This window comes from Odontomachus brunneus, unplaced genomic scaffold (genome assembly GCF_010583005.1).
Source record: "Odontomachus brunneus isolate Ranch 3 - 2012 unplaced genomic scaffold, Obru_v1 Obru_scaffold_063, whole genome shotgun sequence".
NCBI classification, from domain to species: domain Eukaryota; kingdom Metazoa; phylum Arthropoda; class Insecta; order Hymenoptera; family Formicidae; genus Odontomachus; species Odontomachus brunneus.
The window spans coordinates 375,102-394,948 of NW_022639513.1; the positions used below are offsets into that span (position 1 = coordinate 375,102).

Below are 19,847 nucleotides of genomic sequence, written 5' to 3' on the forward strand. Positions count from 1 at the left end.
GAGATGTTTCATAGACATGTATATTTATCGTAGAATGTGATCCTTTAGTTGAGAGATTATTGAGCAATTGTTTTTCATTGCGGAGAAGGTGTGTCACGTGCGCACACGATTCCGCAGAATTTACACAATTTAGAAGCGGAAATTGTAGCGAACGCTTTTTGCGCTTGTCGAGAGACACTTACTTTCTTTTTTTGCGTTCATCGGGCAAAGAAGATTGGAGCAGATTCGCACGAGAGTTAAAATACTGGATGTACATTTGTTTGCGCAGGTCGACTACTCGCGGATGAGACGACTGTATAGTACATTCCAAACGCAAAAAACTCAACATGCGAGTCGCACATTGGTAAACCACTTTTGCCGAGAATTTATCTCTTCACGATATTTTTTTTCTCTTTTTTTTTTTTGGTTCTTTCTTCTTTTTTTTTTTTCAATGACATCAGTCGATCGAATCATTTCTGCGAAACGAGTTATCGAGCGTTTGGCTTTATTTGAAATTTTACCAGCCAATCGGGACGACAACAAGGACGGGGGTATGATTATGATTACTTATGCTAAACTACCATATCATCACGACAATCATGACCGATCGCGGAGAAGGAGAACAAACAGAAGAGGAGAGGAAAGGAGGAAATTGCATTCGTGTGTTCTCTCCTGCCCCAATTCACGTCATTCACGAATATTCTTCACACTCCTCCCGCCCTTCCGTCCCCCTCATCTCTCCTCCCTCTCCGATTTCCCGCCCCGTCGTTCGCCAGAAGAAAGCACCACCAGTTCACATCGACTCACATGCATCGATACTCGCCATGCGACACGAAAACGATCAGGTCAGAGATTAATTAAGCTAGTCGCGCGCCACGCCACTCACATCGCCGCGAGCCTCATCTCGTCATCTTCGCGCGCCACTAGAAACCGAGCGACAATGCGCCACAATAGCCAAATAGTCTCTCATGGGCCACAGCACATCCGACCATATTCGTACAAACATCTCACACACGATTCCGAGCCGTCGGTGATTTCATCAGCTTCTCGTGTCCGTCCCGTCTCTCTCAGCGCTTGGACAAAGCGAATTAGCGCCGATTCCTTTCGAGTCGCCACAGAATGTCATTTTCTCTCCGGTCTCATCGCGCGCATTGAATCCCGCTCATTCCTCGCGTGGTGGTCGTCGAGTCGCGAATCAGTTGATTGTATGTACGCGCGCGATTCATCCCACCTGGTGATCGATAGATCGCTCGAGTAGATCGGTCAGCTCTCTCACGACGTCTCATCATTCGTCTTCGACGATCGTGCAGCTCGCATGGGAACTTAGGTTTGGCATGTTGCATGCGTCGTTAGGAGTTTACGTCGTTTTCTAGTGTACGTCATCTCGGCAGTCACTCATCTATCAACTCACGTCGTCATCGTCGTCATCACCTTCATCATCGACGGGCCGCTCGTCCATGACGCCACCGCGCGCCATCTCGTCCTCTCGCGACACCTCAATCGAGTCTTTTTAAATTTTCACATTTGAAATTTTGAAAATTACTCCTCTCGTACACGGAGGGAATGTTATAGTATATTTTCATGTACATTCTTTTAATTTTATTATGTTCCTTATGTAGGAATAAACCGTCAGTAAGAGATATATCTTGCTGAGGAACATGGAAAATTTTTTAACGGCACATTTCAGTTCCTATAATATAAACAGCATATGAAATGGAACAAAAAGATAATTAATTACTGCAGAATATCGACTCAACACAAAATTCTATAACAATTTTTCCGAAAAAAAAATTCTGTAAAACCCTATAGAGTAATTTCCATTACAAAATTTTCTTTGCATAATATTCTCAGTCAATTCCAATTTACTAATTTTATTTGATATAAACTCATTAATTTTATTCTATATACACACACAATTTTACTAATTCCACATTTGCGATTTTATTAATTATATTTTATTTCTTATATTCTTAATTTTTATTTTAATTATTTTACTCCGCAACTACTTATTTTATAACCAGACAAACTTTCATGATTCAATGTTTACAGTCCTTTTAATTACATTTACAATTTACAGTTTTTTTAATTGCATTTACGAAACACAAATGTATCGAATTAATTATTAAATTTACGTCACGCAATAATGTTTTTATGCGATAATGGTTTAATGCGGATTTTTTATACAACGGCGAATTTACTCGAAGTTACATTCAGCTTTTGCGTTTATTCCTTTCGCATTTAAATCTCGTCATTCTGTGTGATAAATACGACTGCCGCATGTGCAGCACTAAAGACTTTACACAAATCGTCTAATAAGATATCTGGCAAATTTACAATGCATCCGAGTAAATTCTGTAACATCCGCTAATCATCAAATCATCATTCACCGACTCCCCATTGTTCATTGAGGACCAGCGAGAGGACTAGCTCGCGCGGGGGTGGATCGTCGCGAGCTCTCATTCATCGTTCGATCGCATCGCCTTCGCCGGTACGATCGTTCTCGTCGAAATTCGCCCGGCGATCGCGTCATCGTTCGTCCCGTCTCATGTTCTGTGTTCGTTCGCGGTGACGCTTGTCGATCGAGTGTTGTCCGATCGTCGATTCGCAAGTCGAAGAGAGATCGTCGTCGATTGCGCGGGGATCAACGGTGGCATTGCGAGAGCGCGCTGCTCCGTGCTCGACCATCGCGTTTCATCGCGCGTTCGCTCGCATTCACATCATCGGCAAGTATACTTGTCTCCACCGTCATCGTTCGTTAACATACAACCTTCCTCTCTCCCCCCTCCCTTCCCTTTCTCTCTTTCCCCGTCCTCTTCCCTCTCCCTCGCCGTTGTTGCTCCCTAAAGTTTCTCTGTTCTTTTTCCTCTTTTTTCTTTCTTTTCTTTCAATCCTCCTGGTAGACCTCGGTGTCGTAAATAGAGACGCATGCCGATATATACTCACCAGCCCTCGACCCCCGCCGCCTCCGCTCTCGAGGCGTCCTATGCATGCTGCACGCGCGCGCAGAGAGTGCATCTGTCATGTAGCTATACCGTTCCTCGTTTGACAATTGACAAAAATGAGACACGTGCGTGTCGGGATGACACGAGCGCCGTCTCCACGGAGCTCGTACGTCGGACATCTGTCGGGAGAGCCCGCTAATTCGGCCCGTCCGCGAGTGACGGAGGGAGGACCATTTGGTTTGTCCACGAGTCTTGCGCGCGCTCGTCAAGCCGACTCCTTACGGTGGAGAGCTGCGTCAGGCAAGCGCAATTCTCTTCCGCCGTTCAGCTGTCTGTATCCTCGACGTCCTGACTTGACACACAACGCGCGTTCTTGGCGTTTCTCTCTTCCTCGAAACAGTCAGAGACTTGCGCGCCCTGAACGCAATGTTGTCTCGCCGCAGATGGATTAAACGTTGAGCGTTCATTGGTTGGTTGAGAGCTGCGAATGAGCCTAACACCAAGACGATCTAAAGTTAAGATCAAGTAGGATTGTTGGAATTGTGCTGTCCGGTATTGCACAGGTAGACCTTCATGATTATCACGACGAGACACAATCGATGAAAACTTGATGATTTTCTCCATTACACATTTATGAAACAATCATTGAGTTTACAATAATATGAACTTTTTGTTGAACTGATGTAACAATAAATTTACTAAAAGTTACACTCAGGTTTTTATATTACCAATTTTGATAATTTTTTTTATGTTTTTATTTCGTCATTGTATTTAACAAATATAATTATCATATAAACCTTTCATAAAGGATGCAACTTTTACAAATCAACTGTAAAGTTGCTGTCAAATTTACACACATCTATTTGTGTAGTAGTCTATCTGTGTAGTAAATTGTTAGTAACGTCTATCTTGCCAATAGAAACATAATAGATTTCGCAACAGAAATACGTAGCAAACACTTTTTATTTCCTAAAATATAAATAACACGCATGAAAGAACATGAGATGAAAGAATAATCGATTACTGCAGAATGTCGATTTATTTTTCGGTTACGAAATTCTATGGTCATATTTGCCATTATCACACAAACTGTAATGTTGTAGTTAGAAGTATACGGCGACACTACACCCAACACAAAAAAACTTGACTCAATTTTTTAAATAATTTTTTATACTTAAACAATGATAAGTAACATGATCAGAACTTATATTTTTATCCAATATTGATATTTTTCTTTGAAGAAAATTCGTAAAATATCCTATTTCTTGACTATCTAAGCAACAACCCTCTCCCTTAACGCAACAACAAATTTACTAAAAATTAGACTTTTGTATTATATTTTACATGACATATTGTTTAGACCACAAGTTTTCATAAATTTTGAGAAATTTGACAGCAACTTTACTAGTCAATTTATAAAAGTTGCATCCCTTATGAGTCTCATATTTATTATGTAGAATGACGAAACAGAAATATAAAAGAAATTGAAAGGACATTTTGAACTTTGATTTCGTTCATATTGCTTATAGCAAATATAAACACAATGTGAACCGCTCATAAGAGACGCAATCTTTACAAATCGCTGATAAAGTTGCTGCTAAATTTACATACATCTGTCTATCTGGGTGCTTATCGTTGTTGTTTTCCTCAGAACTACTTACCTTCGTTCGCTCACGTCAACAATTAGACCTCGCATTTTGCTCTATAATAACTACTCAATGACGCTGATGATTTGCAAGCGATTGGGAAGAGATTGAACGAACAAAGTTGACAGCTCATTGACAACTTTGTCTTGACGGCGCGACGCAAACGCAAACTCGACACGCCTTTGTCTTCCTTATCGTAAAATAACGCTAGGGGGCAAGTTGGCGCGAGTTTAACAGCGCGACTCGTAGATAAAGCAAATGCTACCTTTTGTCCGATAGACCTTAAGGTATAACTAGCACTTAAGATAGAGCTAAGTTAGGGATAAGTCAGCAATGGATGGCAGTTCCCAATTCCGCGAAACTCTTCCGATTCGGTTGAATCTGTAACGAACGCGTCAGTTCTGGATAATCGTTTTCTTATCGCCAGCAATTTCCCGAGATAACCAGAGATGTATGAAATCAAGTTCGATTTCTTCGGAGAAATCCGTGTCGACGCTTGATCTCGATGATTTAAACGAGAGGTTGAGACACGACGAATTCGAGAGGCGAATTTGATGGCGTTGATTAACAAACCGCGAATAATCGGCGCGCCAAACAACCCGGGAAGTCCCGGTCCGAATTGTAACGTCGGGTTCGTGATTAATTCGAAGCTGATTGCCCGTCGAGTTTGAAACGCGACGACGTCGTCGTCGTCGTCGTCGTCGTGGTCGATCGAAGGCGAGGAGCCCTCCGCGAAGTAAATCGCCCTTTCGGCAATTACGTGACAAAACCTCGCGGTGCAATCCGAGCGGACTTAACCGTCTCTTGCTGCTTCAATCGTGGATTTAATTACCGCGATCTTCGGCGAATATTGACCGACCTCCTGCACTCGTTACGAAATTCCCCGCCAAGCTCGACGGAAAATCGACCGTGAATTCGCCGCGGTATCTGTCGTTATAATTACGGCCGGGAGAATCCCGGAACGCCTGGGATATATAAGAGCACGCGTAATGGCGCACAACGACGGTCGGACGTTAATGTTCGGAAGAGGGACGGCGGAGTTGGGCGGCCTTCTCGTGGTGAAGCTTTATTAAACGTGGTGCCCCAATATTCTAGCTTTCTGAGGAGGTAAGGAAATTCTTCACCCGCCCAAGAAGCTCTTCCGAGCCACCATCACCACCACCACCACCACCACCATCTCCACCAACTACCTCCCCGTCTTCCTCCATTTCCATCTACGTGATTACCGTATTACGTAACGGAGTGTTTCGATGTATACCGTAGCCGCTGTACTTGTCTACTCTGTATATCTCTTTCTGTCTTTCTGTCTTCTCTGTCTTCTCTTTCTGAAACTTTCTCTGTCTTTCTACTGGCGTGAATCGTTGATCGACTGTCTCGCAATCATCATCTCACGCATTTCACATTGAAACGAGCAAATATGGTATGAAAAAAAAAAAAAAGAGAGAGAAAAAATAAACGGACGAAATTGCACGGTCTCCGGAAACGCGAGAGACCTCGATGTGGTTCTCCCGCGGACCATCTCGCTATCCCAGATATCTCGATCTCATCGCACCAAACTCATCATCCATCCCGTGTCGGTCGGAAGAGCGAAAGGAACGAAGGACTTTCGTTCACCTCCCTTCACGCCCCATCATCGACAGCATCGTCGATTCATGTGCGCGTGTATGTGTGTGTACGTGTGTGCGCGAGTGTATGCGTGCGTGTGTGTGTGTGTGTGTGTATGTGTGCGGCCTAATGACACCGTAGCTGATCATCACCGTGAGAGCGTGGTCGTCGCCGGAGCGACGGGCGTTCCTCTCGTCGGCCCGTCGACGATCCTCGCCGGGATCGACGCCGGGCGATATCGCCCGTGACGTCGTAGATGCCGTGATAGCTGCTGTCCATTAATCAATAGCCGACGCTGGACGCGGGCGCGAGCCGAACGATTTTCGTTATTTTCCTCCTCAAGTGCGCGCGCGCAGATTCCTCCTCCGGGGTGTCCTGCCGAGTGTTTGAGGGTGGAAAAGCGCAAGGGAGAGTGACGTGCTCGCGTTCCTCCCGTCTGGCGTCTTGACTAAATATAGCGTGAGACGCGTGCCCGAGTTCCTCTCTCGTTTATTACACGGCCAGCGCCAAATGATCCGCGCGATTAATCCGCACGCGCATCCCCTTTTCGCAGCCCCCGAGCGGCGTTCATCGACTCCCAACAGCCGACTGCCTGAATGGTCCCATTGTCTCGCGCGCGTTTCTCGCACGACGCTCAAAGCAGCGTAAGACAATTGATCATGGCTCACTTGGCGACAAAACTTCCCGCGGAATTATCGATTAAAGTATTCGCATCTGCGATTAGGTTCTGCTTACTGCACTAAAGACGCTTCCAAGTATCAAATGAAGCAATCTAATTTGTCAGGTCATACTTTGAAGCAGTTGCAGCACCAAACGAATCTTATTTTGCAATTATCTCTTTGTCATGGAAAAAAAATTTGTTGTCACAACTGAAGCTAGTCCAGCAAATCTATAACCGTAAAGGAAAAGGTCCAAATATACTCTACCAATTATTTTGGTTTATCTTAAAATGCCTGAACTTATTGTAAGTAAATATATGTGCTATCGAGCAAGTATTATTAAAGTGTTTACTTTAATAATAGTAAAGGGACGTTCTTAAAATGATTAGATTTTTAATTATTTACACTTTTCTCAGAAGAAAGAAATTTACATTGTCTGAAAAAGAGATTCAAACACGGGCTATCTTTGTAATTTCAAAGTAGCATAGGATTTAATTTAAAGAAAGACATTTTATTTTATTTTTCATAATATCTATTGACAAAAATCCCATATATAATCATAATGTGCCCACAGAAAGCACATTAAAAGCACTATATCCACAATTTTTCCTTTGTAACATTAAAGAAATTTGTCACAAAACAAAAAACTTGCATTATTATTTCTTCAAAATTTTTCTTCAAAATTTCCTTCAAGTTTTCTCTTTCCAAATAGCAAAAAAAACTAGGCTATTGTCATTATTATTTACTAGTCGATATTAGAACCATCTATATTGATCCATATTCGAAACATTACATCGTGGATGACATGAGATTATATTAGCGAACACAATGTATACTTTCAATTAAACTAATTATGCTCTTCGATACATTCATCCTTATACTGCTTATAGTTCATAAGCAATTATATCGATTATATAAGTATATTTCTGAATAAAAAATAAAATATACATACCTTTGCAAATGTCAAAAAATCGAGAATCTTGTATAACTTCTAAATTGACTCGAAAACAATCGTGTAATCAAGTTTTGTTACGTGCTACGCCTTAAAGAAAATGATTCAAATGCTTTTTAGTATGACTCGGATACTGAAAATGCTTTCAGTAGAACGTAACACCATATAGTGTCAAAACACTAATAGCTCGTATTTGGACCATGACCCATATTTGGACCTTCTTCTTTATATTTGGATGGTCAGTTTATTATGCTACAGTAACTAAGACACAGAGCCACATAAGATTTAGTTTTCTGGTTGTATCTAATAAAGTTAAATGTATGTGTCACAACACGACAGATCTGCTAGTGCAGTGAAGACGATTCTCTAACTCAACCAATCGAAAATGTAGCTTGACGTATGCAATTAAATATCAAATAAATGCATTATTTATCTAGAAAAGCCAGAAAATGAATGTAAATTTGTTTCCAAGTAGAAATTTAATGCAGTTTTCGAACCGTTATACTAGACAGTTGTGTTAACTTTTCTTTAATTTCTTTTTTTTACTATATATTTTTTACACGCGTTTACTCATTGTTCTCGCAAATTTAAGTTTTTTCTTTAACAATATAAAAAAACATGTTTTAAATTTATTCACAATTATAATAGATATATAATATTATAATACGTACATATTATAAAACTGAATCAATATTATTGATGCTATATCTTGGAAAAAATCGGTTCACATATTGTAAACTACTTCAACCATTTAATAAAACTCTTTCAATTTCTTGTTCAGTTTCTACGTACTATTTTTGCAATTAACAAGAATGCATTAATATTAAGCAATAAATAAATAACTAAGCAGGTGTCTACGCAAACTGCACACATTTCTACCAGGGTTTCTCAAACTTCAATTAGCTCGAAATACGAAATGATTTGTTGCAGTAACTAATATAACAACAATACAGTTTTGTTCTGTGAACAGAATTGACAATTGCTCCCACACATAATTTCTTTGCTGCACTAACAAATCTGCTTATTTACAACATTTATGATCTTGTAATTAAAGTATAGATTTGCTGAATAAATCGAGCCTTTTTTTTCGCGTGTAAGAAATTACCTTTTCTTAAATTCAACGCTCGAGTATTTATTATAAACGGTGCGTAGCCGTTCTTGGGGCTAGTTGTCCCAAGCCTCGGTTTTAGAGTTCCCACTTCCTATCCGATTTTCAGAGAGGACCTCGCGCGCTCACGACCTCGCTCGCATTGCGTTTACTTCGTAGCGTTTAGTGAGTAGTAGCTGTATTACGTATACGACTCTGCTTCGAGGTCGTCGCGAGATATCGCGAGAGCAGCGATATGTCGCGACGAGCTCCTTCACGCGGCCTGCCGACACCAGAGTAGATGAGACGAGCGTAGGTACGTACACGAAAATAAGTGAGACACATACATGACAGACTCCCGAAAATATATATCTCTCTTCCCCTAAAAGATTAATTTTTCCCCTCTCTCTGTGCCAAATATCTCCACCACACTTCGCTATGAACACTCTTGTATATTTATATATATATATATATATATATTTATATATAAACATATACATATATCCTTATTGATCTTTCTCTCGTAATATACACTTAAAGAATTTATATATAAATATATATATATGTATATATATATATTTACGTATATATATTACATTTTTTTTCGAAAGACACACTCTATGTGATTTTGTATCGTTGGCCTCGATTACGCTGCATGCATTTGTACGAGTCCTGTCCGAGTACGAGAGACGACGATTTTTCTTACACTTTTTTTTCTTCTTCAATCTCTCGACATATATCACGGAAGTTCTCGTGTGTGACGCGTAAGAAATGCGCGCCGGTCGAAACTGAGGCGATCGCGGTCGGCTGTCGGTTAACTAGCTCACCCCATCCACGTTTAGATGTAGCTCTAGCTGTTGTAGATAGAAAGAGAGAAGTTAGTTAACCGCAATTAACGCGCGAGTAAAGTCGACGCATCGTGCATCTGAAGGATGCGTTCATCAATCAAGGGGATTTTTGCGGTTAAACGCAGTTCGTAAAAAAGTAAATTCAGATTTCGCCAAGACTGGCTCGCAGCGACACACACGTAGGCTTCTTGTTTGTCTTTGTAATTAGGACACGATCGTAATAGCTCGAGAACGTCAGCCTTCTCCGTTAATCCGATCAAGTAAGATCAAGAAAGGCGCATAGACGAGTTAAAAATAGCGGTGGGATCGAAGCGGCACGACAATGCGATTTAATATTTAATCCTCGACGAGAGGGTGGAAACTTTTTTACAGGATAGAAACCTCCCTCGCGGCGCGCGCGTCGCGACGTTATTTTAATTAAAGTAATCCCGATCTCCTCCTCAAGAGAGGCTCGTGTCAAAGTCCAACGGCAATTAAGTAACTCCCCTGATTATATCCCGCAAGGCTGTTCGTACGGAAACCAATTTCGCGCGCAATTTGGATCAGGAATCATTTAAGATGCGCGCTCGACGATGCAAGCGCGGTAAATTCCTCCCTAAAAATCGAAATTGCCGATCCAGAAATAGACCTTAGAATCCACAACGTGTGGAAATAGACGTTAGAATCGAACAGGTCACACAAATATTATCTGATATTCCGTCCGACGAGATTATCGCGTTGTCATATTCGCAGCAATTGAAATTCTATTGCTATATCAAATTAGAGTGGATCGGAAAATTCTTCCGGGATGTGCCAAAAGAATACAGTATGAAGAAAATGCAGAAAAATGCAGAATTATGAAAAACTGAGAAGTCCCTAATCCGATTATCGTGACAACACAATCTCGCATAATATGATTTTCAACTGAGATTTTATATTAGTAACGGATCGTTAAATCATACAAATCGAAGCTGTCGACGAACGCTTTTCACTGCCATCACTGCTCGCGAGTTTCAAATTCTAACGAGCCCACCGCCACGGCCGCTTCGTGTGAGAGCAGAGTTTGTGTCTTCTTTTGTTTATTTTTGCGCGCGTTTTTGCCGCCAAGTCCTCGCCGGAAGGACGGGTCACTGTTATCGCCGTCGTCGTACTCGGTCATGACGGGGAGAGTCGGCAGTCCCGACGCTTCCGTCGCTCGTCGCCGTCGTCGTTATGCCGTCTGTTGTCTTCGTCGTCGTCGTCGCCAAGACGGACGGGGCGCAGGGACTGATCCTCTCCTGGACGACGAATCTTTTCGCAGCTGGACGAGCTCCGGACGGAGGTACAGCGAAGGGACCAGGAGCTGCTGGCGATGTCGGCGAAGATGAAGACGCTCGAAGAGCAGCACCAGGATTACCAGAGGCACATCGCCGTGCTCAAGGAATCCCTCTGCGCCAAGGAGGAGCATTACAACATGCTGCAGGCCGACGTGAGTGTGAACCTTTCAGCTTTACCCGATCCATTATGAAAATAGAATTATACGTCCCCCCTCGCTGGGAGGTATGTCGCCAGATGAAGAGTGAGTCCTCGTGAGAAAAAATTAATCGAGAATATCGAGGATAGATCAATTCACTTATCAACTCCTGTTCGTGTAAAAAGCGGACATGCCCCTCGTTTCCTGTAAATTTGCGATATTGAGGCACAAGGGATTTTTTAAGTCGCAATTTCTTACTTAAAAAGACTGTTAAATAAAATTAATTTGTTAGGAATTCATTTAAATTTTCACTACATATAAAGTGGAATATTATCTACTTCTTCATGAAATTAGAAAAAAATTGACCAAGATTAAGATATGTAAAACTAAAGTTGGCACTTTTTACATGTATTCCTTCAGCTGGAAGTGCTATTTTCAATTTCTTGTAAACTAAAATTAGGATTTTAATTAAAAACTTTCACTCCGTATATTTGCAATTTACTCAATGTATATTCACTCCACTTGCAATTCTATACTATTATTTACAACTATATAATATTATAGTCATGTTATATCATATAACAGTATATAATAGAATCTAGAACTTTAATATTAATTTACAAAAAAATGAACTAAATGATAAAAAATTTGAAGAATCACACAATGCAAACATTATTTGTGAATGAAATTATATTTCAAATTTTTTATGCTAATTTTAACACATTCTATTTTATTTCCTTAGTGAAATTGGATTGCAAACGTATTTTTGATTTGTCTTTTTATTACATTCGAGTCAATTTAAAGAAAAAAAGTGATATGTTTTCCAAGTCTTATAATTTTTAAATACTTTTATTTTTTCCAAAATTTTTTTTTCAAATCTTCTAATGATGCAAATGGATTAAGTGACCTGTTAATTTGTGGGTTATTTCTAGTTTATCAACTAAATCCGAAGGACGCATTTGGGAAATAATGTTCCAATTTTTGAAATTTCTATCCGAGCAATTTTTGCAAAATCAGTGGACAGAGATATACTTGTATTTTTCCGCGCATATCGTAACTCTTGACAATTTGATCGAGACGTTCCATTTTTCTTGTGTTCAAGTTGAAAAGTAAGTTTGCTATTGTCCCGTTAATCATTTCTCTTTCGCGCGCGCGAAAGGCGCATCGTTCTGCTCTCACGGAAAATTTACAACGGGAAGAATTCGCCAAATATGTTCTCGGTAAACAAGTTTACTGTCGGTTTTGTTGCTCTCCGCGCACACTGAGCGAAAACTAGAACGCGGCTGAGCCCCGGAATCGATACCGAATTTCTAACCGCATCGCCCAAATTCGAATGTTCGCCGGATGCGTCCGCCACCGCATGGAACTGACGAGATTCCGCAACTAACTCGGTACTGCTATCGTGAAAGCTCGCGTGGAGGATTATCGCGCTGAATTAAGAAGTCGTCTCTCTTTGTTCAATTTTTACGAGCCTTTTTAGAATCGAGGAGTCCATAAAAGTCGGAAGCCCGCGGGCACCGCGCGAGCTGAAAAATTGCTGCCGAAGTCTAACGTCAGGCGCGAAACTAGGACGCAGCTGCGAAATCGAATTTGAATGAGGTCACCGGAAACGTTGACCCAACTCACGCAAATCCCATGAATTCTGAAACGACCATCGGTGCGAGGGGAATCCTCAATGCGAGTTTTGTCCAAGCGCGAATCTTTCTCTTTTTTTCAGTCGGCTAATTAAACTTTTGCCGCGCGATGATTCTGCGCGAAACGTTATCTCGCGAGATGCTTCGAATTCGCGACAAACGAAACGATGGTCTTCAGGTTTCTGTTTCTTCGTCGCGGCCATCTTAATTAACCCTTTACTCATTCAACTAGACTTTCGTGACGTGAGACAACTGATGATGGGAACTTTACAATCATTGTAATTACATTTATAGATCAAATATACTGTATTGTATTAATTATTGAATTTGCATTATACAATGCAAATGTGAATTCTATGTTATATCGATGCAGCAAGAAAATATACTCTCAGATTTTTATATTACATTTTGCATATATTATTTTATGCAAATTTTGATAATTTTTTTCATACTTCTTTTGTATTTCTATTTTATTATTCTATACAATAAATTTACGTACCATACGAACCATTCATAAAGAATGCAACTTTTACAAATTGACTACAATAAATTTGCTACAATATTTACTCACAATTGTATATCTGAGTCGATTTGTAAATGTTGCATTCTTTACGAGCGATTCATATTACACTTATATTTATTACATAGAAACAGAATTACAGAAATAAATTATTAAAATTTACTCTAAATATATAATATATTATATAAAATGTATTAGGAAAATTTTAACGTAACCTTTAGTAAATTTGTCGCTGCATCAACATAACTAAAAATTTATATTATTATGTGATATAAACTTAATGATTAATTCAGTACAGTATATAGTATATCTCACGACGATCTGTACATGTCAAGAGAATTTTCCTAGTATAAATTTAAAGTAGTTATTATTACAGTAGCTATCAATATATAAAATATTAAAAAAAAGATTTATCTAGACGGTTTATCTAGAAGATTTATTTTAGTATGGTTTACAGATGTAATTTGATAGCTATATATCACTAGTCAAATATACATTGTTTTTGTAATATATATAGTTTATTGTTATATATATTTCCAAAAACATACATTTACAGTAGTAGACCAAGCACCTAAAGTAAAGTAAAAAAAGCAAGCGTCTAAAGGTTAACAATGTCAACAGCGAAAAAATCATTTACCTCAAATTCTTGTGGAATATGTTAAAATAAAGTGACACTTATGATCTCGATTGAGCATGTTTGTAAAATATTCCGGAAACTTTCCTTTTACTCTAACAATTAATAAATAGCCGTAAAGTTAAGGCGATAAAATTTTGAGACAAGATAAATTATAAAAGAAGGTCGTATGTCGTGTTAATTTTACGACTATTTATTAATATATTGAGCTAAAAAGATGTATCTATAAAAGGATACTTGTGGTCGATTGAGCATATTTCTAAAATATTTTGGAAACTTTCCTTTCACTCTAATAATCAATAAATAATCGTACAATTAACGTAATAAAATCATGAGAGAGAGTAACTTAAAATAGAAGATCGTGTATCACTTTAATTCTACGGTAATTTATTGATTGTTAGTGCAAAGAGGAAATTTTTGGAACATTTTACAAATATGTTTGATCGATCACAAGTGTCACTTCATGAACACGACCTTTTATTTCAACGTATTTCGCTAGAATTTTAGACATGCTTTTTTCGCTTCTGATATCATCAGACAGGACGGTGAGTCATCAGAAACTTTGAGAGGATGTCAATGTGGATGACGAGCTGTATATTGAGCAATGTTGCAATTCACATTTGCATATACTTTTATTATTTAAGAGCATTTATCATTCTGTGCAGTGAGCGCGACATAAACTATGCAGGGAGAAGTCAGTATTTGGTCGATAAAATGTTCAAGCATGTCATCCCCTGAACGCTGGAACGGTCGGGTGAATAATGACTACGTGAAGCAATCGTTTCCTGCTTGAGAATAACAAAAAGTTCGACGATGAAATGTTAAAAACGTTCGGCTGCGCTTCCATCTAAGATTCCGCCTCGAAACGTTCGGCCGCTCGAAATATCGTACCCCCGACGCATCGAGAAACCCCTCTTCAGATCAATCTTTCAAAGGAAGAACCTCCGGGAAGGAAGAAGAGAGAAAGAACTTCCTGAACTCACGAGGAAGACCTTCGGAAGGAGGACTTCCGGAAGGGTTAAGTAATCGGCTGCACGTGATCCCGATTGTCTGTTAGACAAATCGGTCCGGCTAATCGAGGAGTCCACAGCTACGGCTGCGACGAGTCGCGTGTTCGGGAGAGGCCACCAACGGGGAAAGGAAGGCCAAGCCGTCGCGGAAAACTGGGTCGAGCTTCTCTCTTCTCTCCTCTCCTCTCCTCTCCTCTCCTCCCCTCATCGTCCTCGGCGTCGCGTCGCGTGTACGTGCGTAGTACGTATTGCGCGCTGAATATTCCGGATTGGACTCGCCTGAGGACTCACCACCACCTCGGCCGTACCCCCGCGTTTGGTCCCTCTTTCACTGTACCAACGCGTCGAAAATGTGCCGCAGGTCGAGGAGATGCGGCAGCGGCTCGAGGAGAAGAACCGGATGATCGAGAAGAAGACGCAGGCGGCGATGCAGGCGCAACAGGAGCGCAATCGCATGAACACCGAGCTGACCGAGATCAAGGATCACATGGACATCAAAGATCGCAAGATCAATGTTCTGCAGCGCAAGGTGAGTCCTTCCCCCGCTCATACGCCGCTCAAGCTCGGGGTCGTTCTCGAGGGCGATCCTCGTTCGACTTCCACCTATCCACGTATCGCCTCGTGGGCTGTTCTCGCGCGGACTCTTCGCCCCGACGCTTTCGTATTCATCAGCCCCCAAGTCGCGAGGGCGACTGGCGGGCACGAACGAGACGCGAGCAGTCGCCTCATTGCGATTCATAACTAGAAACACACAGGGGAGCATTATGCGAGAAGATTGCCGGCGCGAAGTAAGACAACTTCGGCGAAATGAATTTCCTTATCGCGCGCTCTCGCTGGGACCCGTTCGGCTCTACCTCGGCTGAATAGAGGGTTGCGAACGAACGCGGGGGCGGACGAGTCCGGCGAAATTCGTTCTCTTATCACGCGACGGCAGTTAGCGCTTAGGACAATATTTACTGCGAGCGCGAGGCGGATTGCTCCGATGGAATTAATGAATTAGCGGGAGTACGCTATTCTATCTCCCTCTCCCTCTCTCTATCTCCCCCCTCACTCCCCTCAGTCTCTCTCTTTCTCATCCCCACGCAGCCAACCCTCCCACGCGTACACACCGCGGAAACGCGGAATGCGCATGAGTACGAGCAGCGACTTCAATCAATCGGCCTCGTGTGAATTGCGATCGGCTCTTTGAGGAAATTCCGTGGGCTGATCCCGCTACGGACGATGTACGTGCCGACACTGCGAAACGTCTCGGCGACGACGCGCTATCGGTATCGATCGCCGTCGTGTCCTCGCTACCGAGATTCCGAGACGAGTGATCCTCGCGTACGTTCCGTCGCGGAAGGACGACGGGGTTTCCGACGAGACGTCCCGCGATGATGAAATTCTTCACGAAGTGCTGGTCTGATTCGCCACCTCCCTCCCCTCCCCTCTCCTGACGCAAAATTAAAACGCACTGAGAGAACAAATCTCTGAAAAATAACCAATATTTTTCAGGTAGGTACTAATATTATATGTTTACTTGCTATATAAAACTAAATTCTTTTTTTCGGATAAAATATTATTTACTCATGTACCATCATCATTGTACAGTTTATTTCAATAGAATGGAATATCAATTTCATGAAAAATCGAAAAATATGATAAAGAACACTTTTTATTTTGTGTTGAAATAGATCTAGAAATTTTGGTACGAAGTTTTTAACATACTCGTGTGTCAATTTAAATATTTTGACTACATTATTATATTATTATATATATATTCCTTTTTGTCTTGGAAATGTATATTTTCTCATTTGAAAAAAATATTTATACGAGCATAAGTAAATATGTTATTAGTACTCACTGCGAATAAATATTTCTTATCTATTAGATATTTTCTCTCTAAATGTACGATTCACTTCCTCTTCTTTCCCCGCCCGCAATTCTCTCCTCCACGTCGAGATCTACAGTTCCCCAATGTAATTTTCAATGAAATACCGAAAATACACCACGTATTTGAGCCCCTCATGAGAAAAAACGCTGCTAAAGAAATACCAACAGTCATCCTTTCGCAGAGCTCGCTTTCAGCGAGTCTTTGCCTTTGATTACCGCTTCATCAGTCCCATGAGCGTCAAAGGTCTCTCCTGGTTGTTCGACGCGACAAAAGCGAGATCCTCGGATTAGGAGCGCGCGCGTACTCACGCAAAGTGCCGGCCGCTAATTGTCCAGGCTCGACTGAAAGTGAACGAAGCGCCCGCGCCCCCGACTTGGTGCATCATTCCCGTGTTGCAACGGGCGAGAGGGAATGCGCATGAGTGTCGAAGATTCGGCGGCCGTCGTCGATCGGCACGGCCGTGACACAGATGTGGAGTACACGCGCGCGCGCGCACACACTCGAGGACCTTTGTGTGACGTTTCCTTGCGGCGTTTTTACGTTTATCAGTCGTATATGACACGGAGCCTCGTACAGTCGGTGTTCACACACGGGCGCAAATGCAGTCGGCGAGGATCCCGCTGCGTTGCATCCCGCACACACCCCTTCGGCAGCGCTTTCCGTCACGCCGCGCTCACATCCCCGTTGCGTTACGTAGTTGTGCGTCTCGTAGGTGATAAGGCGTCCTTTCCGTAAGATTATGTTGCGTTCTGCTTATCTTAGTTTGTTACGCGCGATTATGTTGTCGTCGTCACGATTCTGCGCTTGGTTTCTAGCCCCCTCCTCCTTCCTTATCTTCCTATCTTCGTCTTCCCGTCGTCACTCACCTCCACACGGGAGACCGGGTCTAGTTGACCCAAGAGTTATGATGGAGTTATTATGTGTTTTGTTTAAGTACTTATCGCGAGAGGAACAGTGGAAACGAAATCGCAAAATATCCCTCTTGGGAACATGAGCACTCCTCCCGGAGTTTCATTAAAATCGGAAATAATGTTGCAGTTGAAAAATATAAAAAACTGATTTAAGAAGTGCCAAGTACATTTTCGAGCGTCTCGACATCTTGTGTTAATATTCCCCGTCGTGAGTGTGAATAAAATTAACTGACGTGTTATATATTAGACAGAATGAAGTTTCCTGCAAATGTATGATACGCTATTTTGAAAAATAAAAATAATTTTCACTCATGAAACGACTAAAATCGAGCATGTGGATAAACGAGATAAAGTTAACCTTATGCTAAATGTAAATAAACTTACTGTAAATAAAAAGTGAAAATTGCTATATTCTGACTGTCGGAAATATTTCTTTCTTCTGCAGCAAAACAGTAATAGTAAAGTTTATACTTATATTACAAAATAGTTCTAAACTAAATATATAAAGTATTTTTCAAGATGCAAAAATATATATTTTTATGTGACCTTCTTATCCTACTAAGCGACTTGACCCGGTACTAGATGGTACCACTGCAGGATGTTCGTGTTTCGATTATTATACAAGGTGTCCGGTAATTCATGGAGTCGTAGATTAGGTCAAATAGAACAAAAAATTCCTCTACCATTTTGCGAACAACCATGTAAAATTCTGAGTTATTAATCTAAGAAGATTCATAAATAATCACGCCCCATACAATAGACGAGCTGTGATAACCACATTTATGGCTGTATACTTAGATGTTATATTAACGTAAAGTTTGGTTTACTAAACGAATTAATGCATTTTGGTTGAAGGATATAGAATTTCTGGTTCTTATGATCAAAATTTAGTTGTAAGAATGAGAAGCACCCTTTCCACCAGGCACGAGGCGTTCGTTCGTTCGTTCATTACAACTGTACTTCGTCCTAATAAATAAAAACAAAATCTTTTTCTCTGTGAGGTCTATTTTCATTATGTCTACAGTTTACAAAGCTGTTGCTGATATAGAAACATAGAGAAAGGGTTCTACAATACTTGTACAATCAACAATTAGCTATTTAAACAGCTGTGACTTTGAAATGCTCAAAGAGTGTCATCTCGTCCCGGTCTCCCTTGCTTGACTAGATTATCGATGATTTGCCGTCACTTTATCGGCCACTCCTCTTTTAGCTCGTAGCTCAGCGTTAGATACGACAGAACATTGTTAATGTTTGTTAATCGCTGTCAAATGTGTAATACACACGTGGCACTTCGTGCCAACCTTCGGCTCTTCGATCGAACGTTCAGCGTACGACGGCGAGCGGAGCGAGAGAATGATTTATTTTCAGCGTTATCGTTTAATTTACACCGTACCATCACGCTTGATCACGTTGTATTTGCGTGCAATTTAATTTGTAATCCACTTGTGTTCCGTTCAGTTCGATTAGCGTCGAAACCTGCGTCGCTATTGGACGTACGATGTATTTGCGCTTCGTCATTTTGTATCACGCTGCCGATGGAATCTGTTATCTCTTGTCCACAACCTTGCTTTAATTCTTAAGCCGTAAAAAATTGACCAAACATAGTTGATTATTTTTAAAATAATCGACTGTGGTTGATCAATTTATTACGGCTTAAAGATTAAAGCAAGACTGTGGACAAGGAGCGAGAGACGTTCTTCTGACTCAGAGTTAGGACAAAGCATGATGATGATTCCTGATAGATCTGCGTCCTGTCCGCCATCGTTAGGGGTGGCGTGGGAGTGAGAGGGAAGCTCTAAATACTGAAATGACGAGGCACGCTTCTCACTCACTCGCTCACTCACTCATTCATTTCCTCCCTACAAGTGGCGGACGATGTCCTAACTCGGACCTGGGGTATATATTTACGTAATATCTACCGTTCGTGTCGCACGGCCGCGCATTTCATTCTTTTGCGTTAGCGTGCCGGCCGTGACGGCGATGATGTCCGGGTACGATCGTGTGAGTAGAGGAAGACCGAAGGCAGTGCGTTGGCAGGTAGGTGTGTGATTACGTGAATTTACGTTAATTAACATCCCGCATTGTTATCTTCCGCGAGGCTTCATTAGCGACGAC

At 41.3% G+C, this 19,847-nt stretch overlaps 1 protein-coding gene across 6 annotated transcripts in view; it reads left to right on the forward strand.

Moving 5' to 3' along the window:
* The window catches only part of LOC116846356 (ELKS/Rab6-interacting/CAST family member 1), a 139,412-nt gene that overhangs the window by 87,877 nt on the left and 31,688 nt on the right, over nucleotides 1–19,847 (forward strand). For 3 of the 6 annotated variants that reach the window (XM_032820066.1, XM_032820069.1, XM_032820071.1), the window contains 2 exons: nucleotides 10,998–11,165; nucleotides 15,310–15,477. In XM_032820066.1, coding sequence (XP_032675957.1) covers nucleotides 10,998–11,165; nucleotides 15,310–15,477 — 336 coding nt within the window. Of the gene's footprint in view, nucleotides 1–268; nucleotides 344–5,662; nucleotides 5,675–10,997; nucleotides 11,166–15,309; nucleotides 15,478–19,847 lie in introns of all 6 variants that reach the window. The other 3 variants (XM_032820067.1, XM_032820070.1, XM_032820068.1) reach the window with 2 other exon arrangements.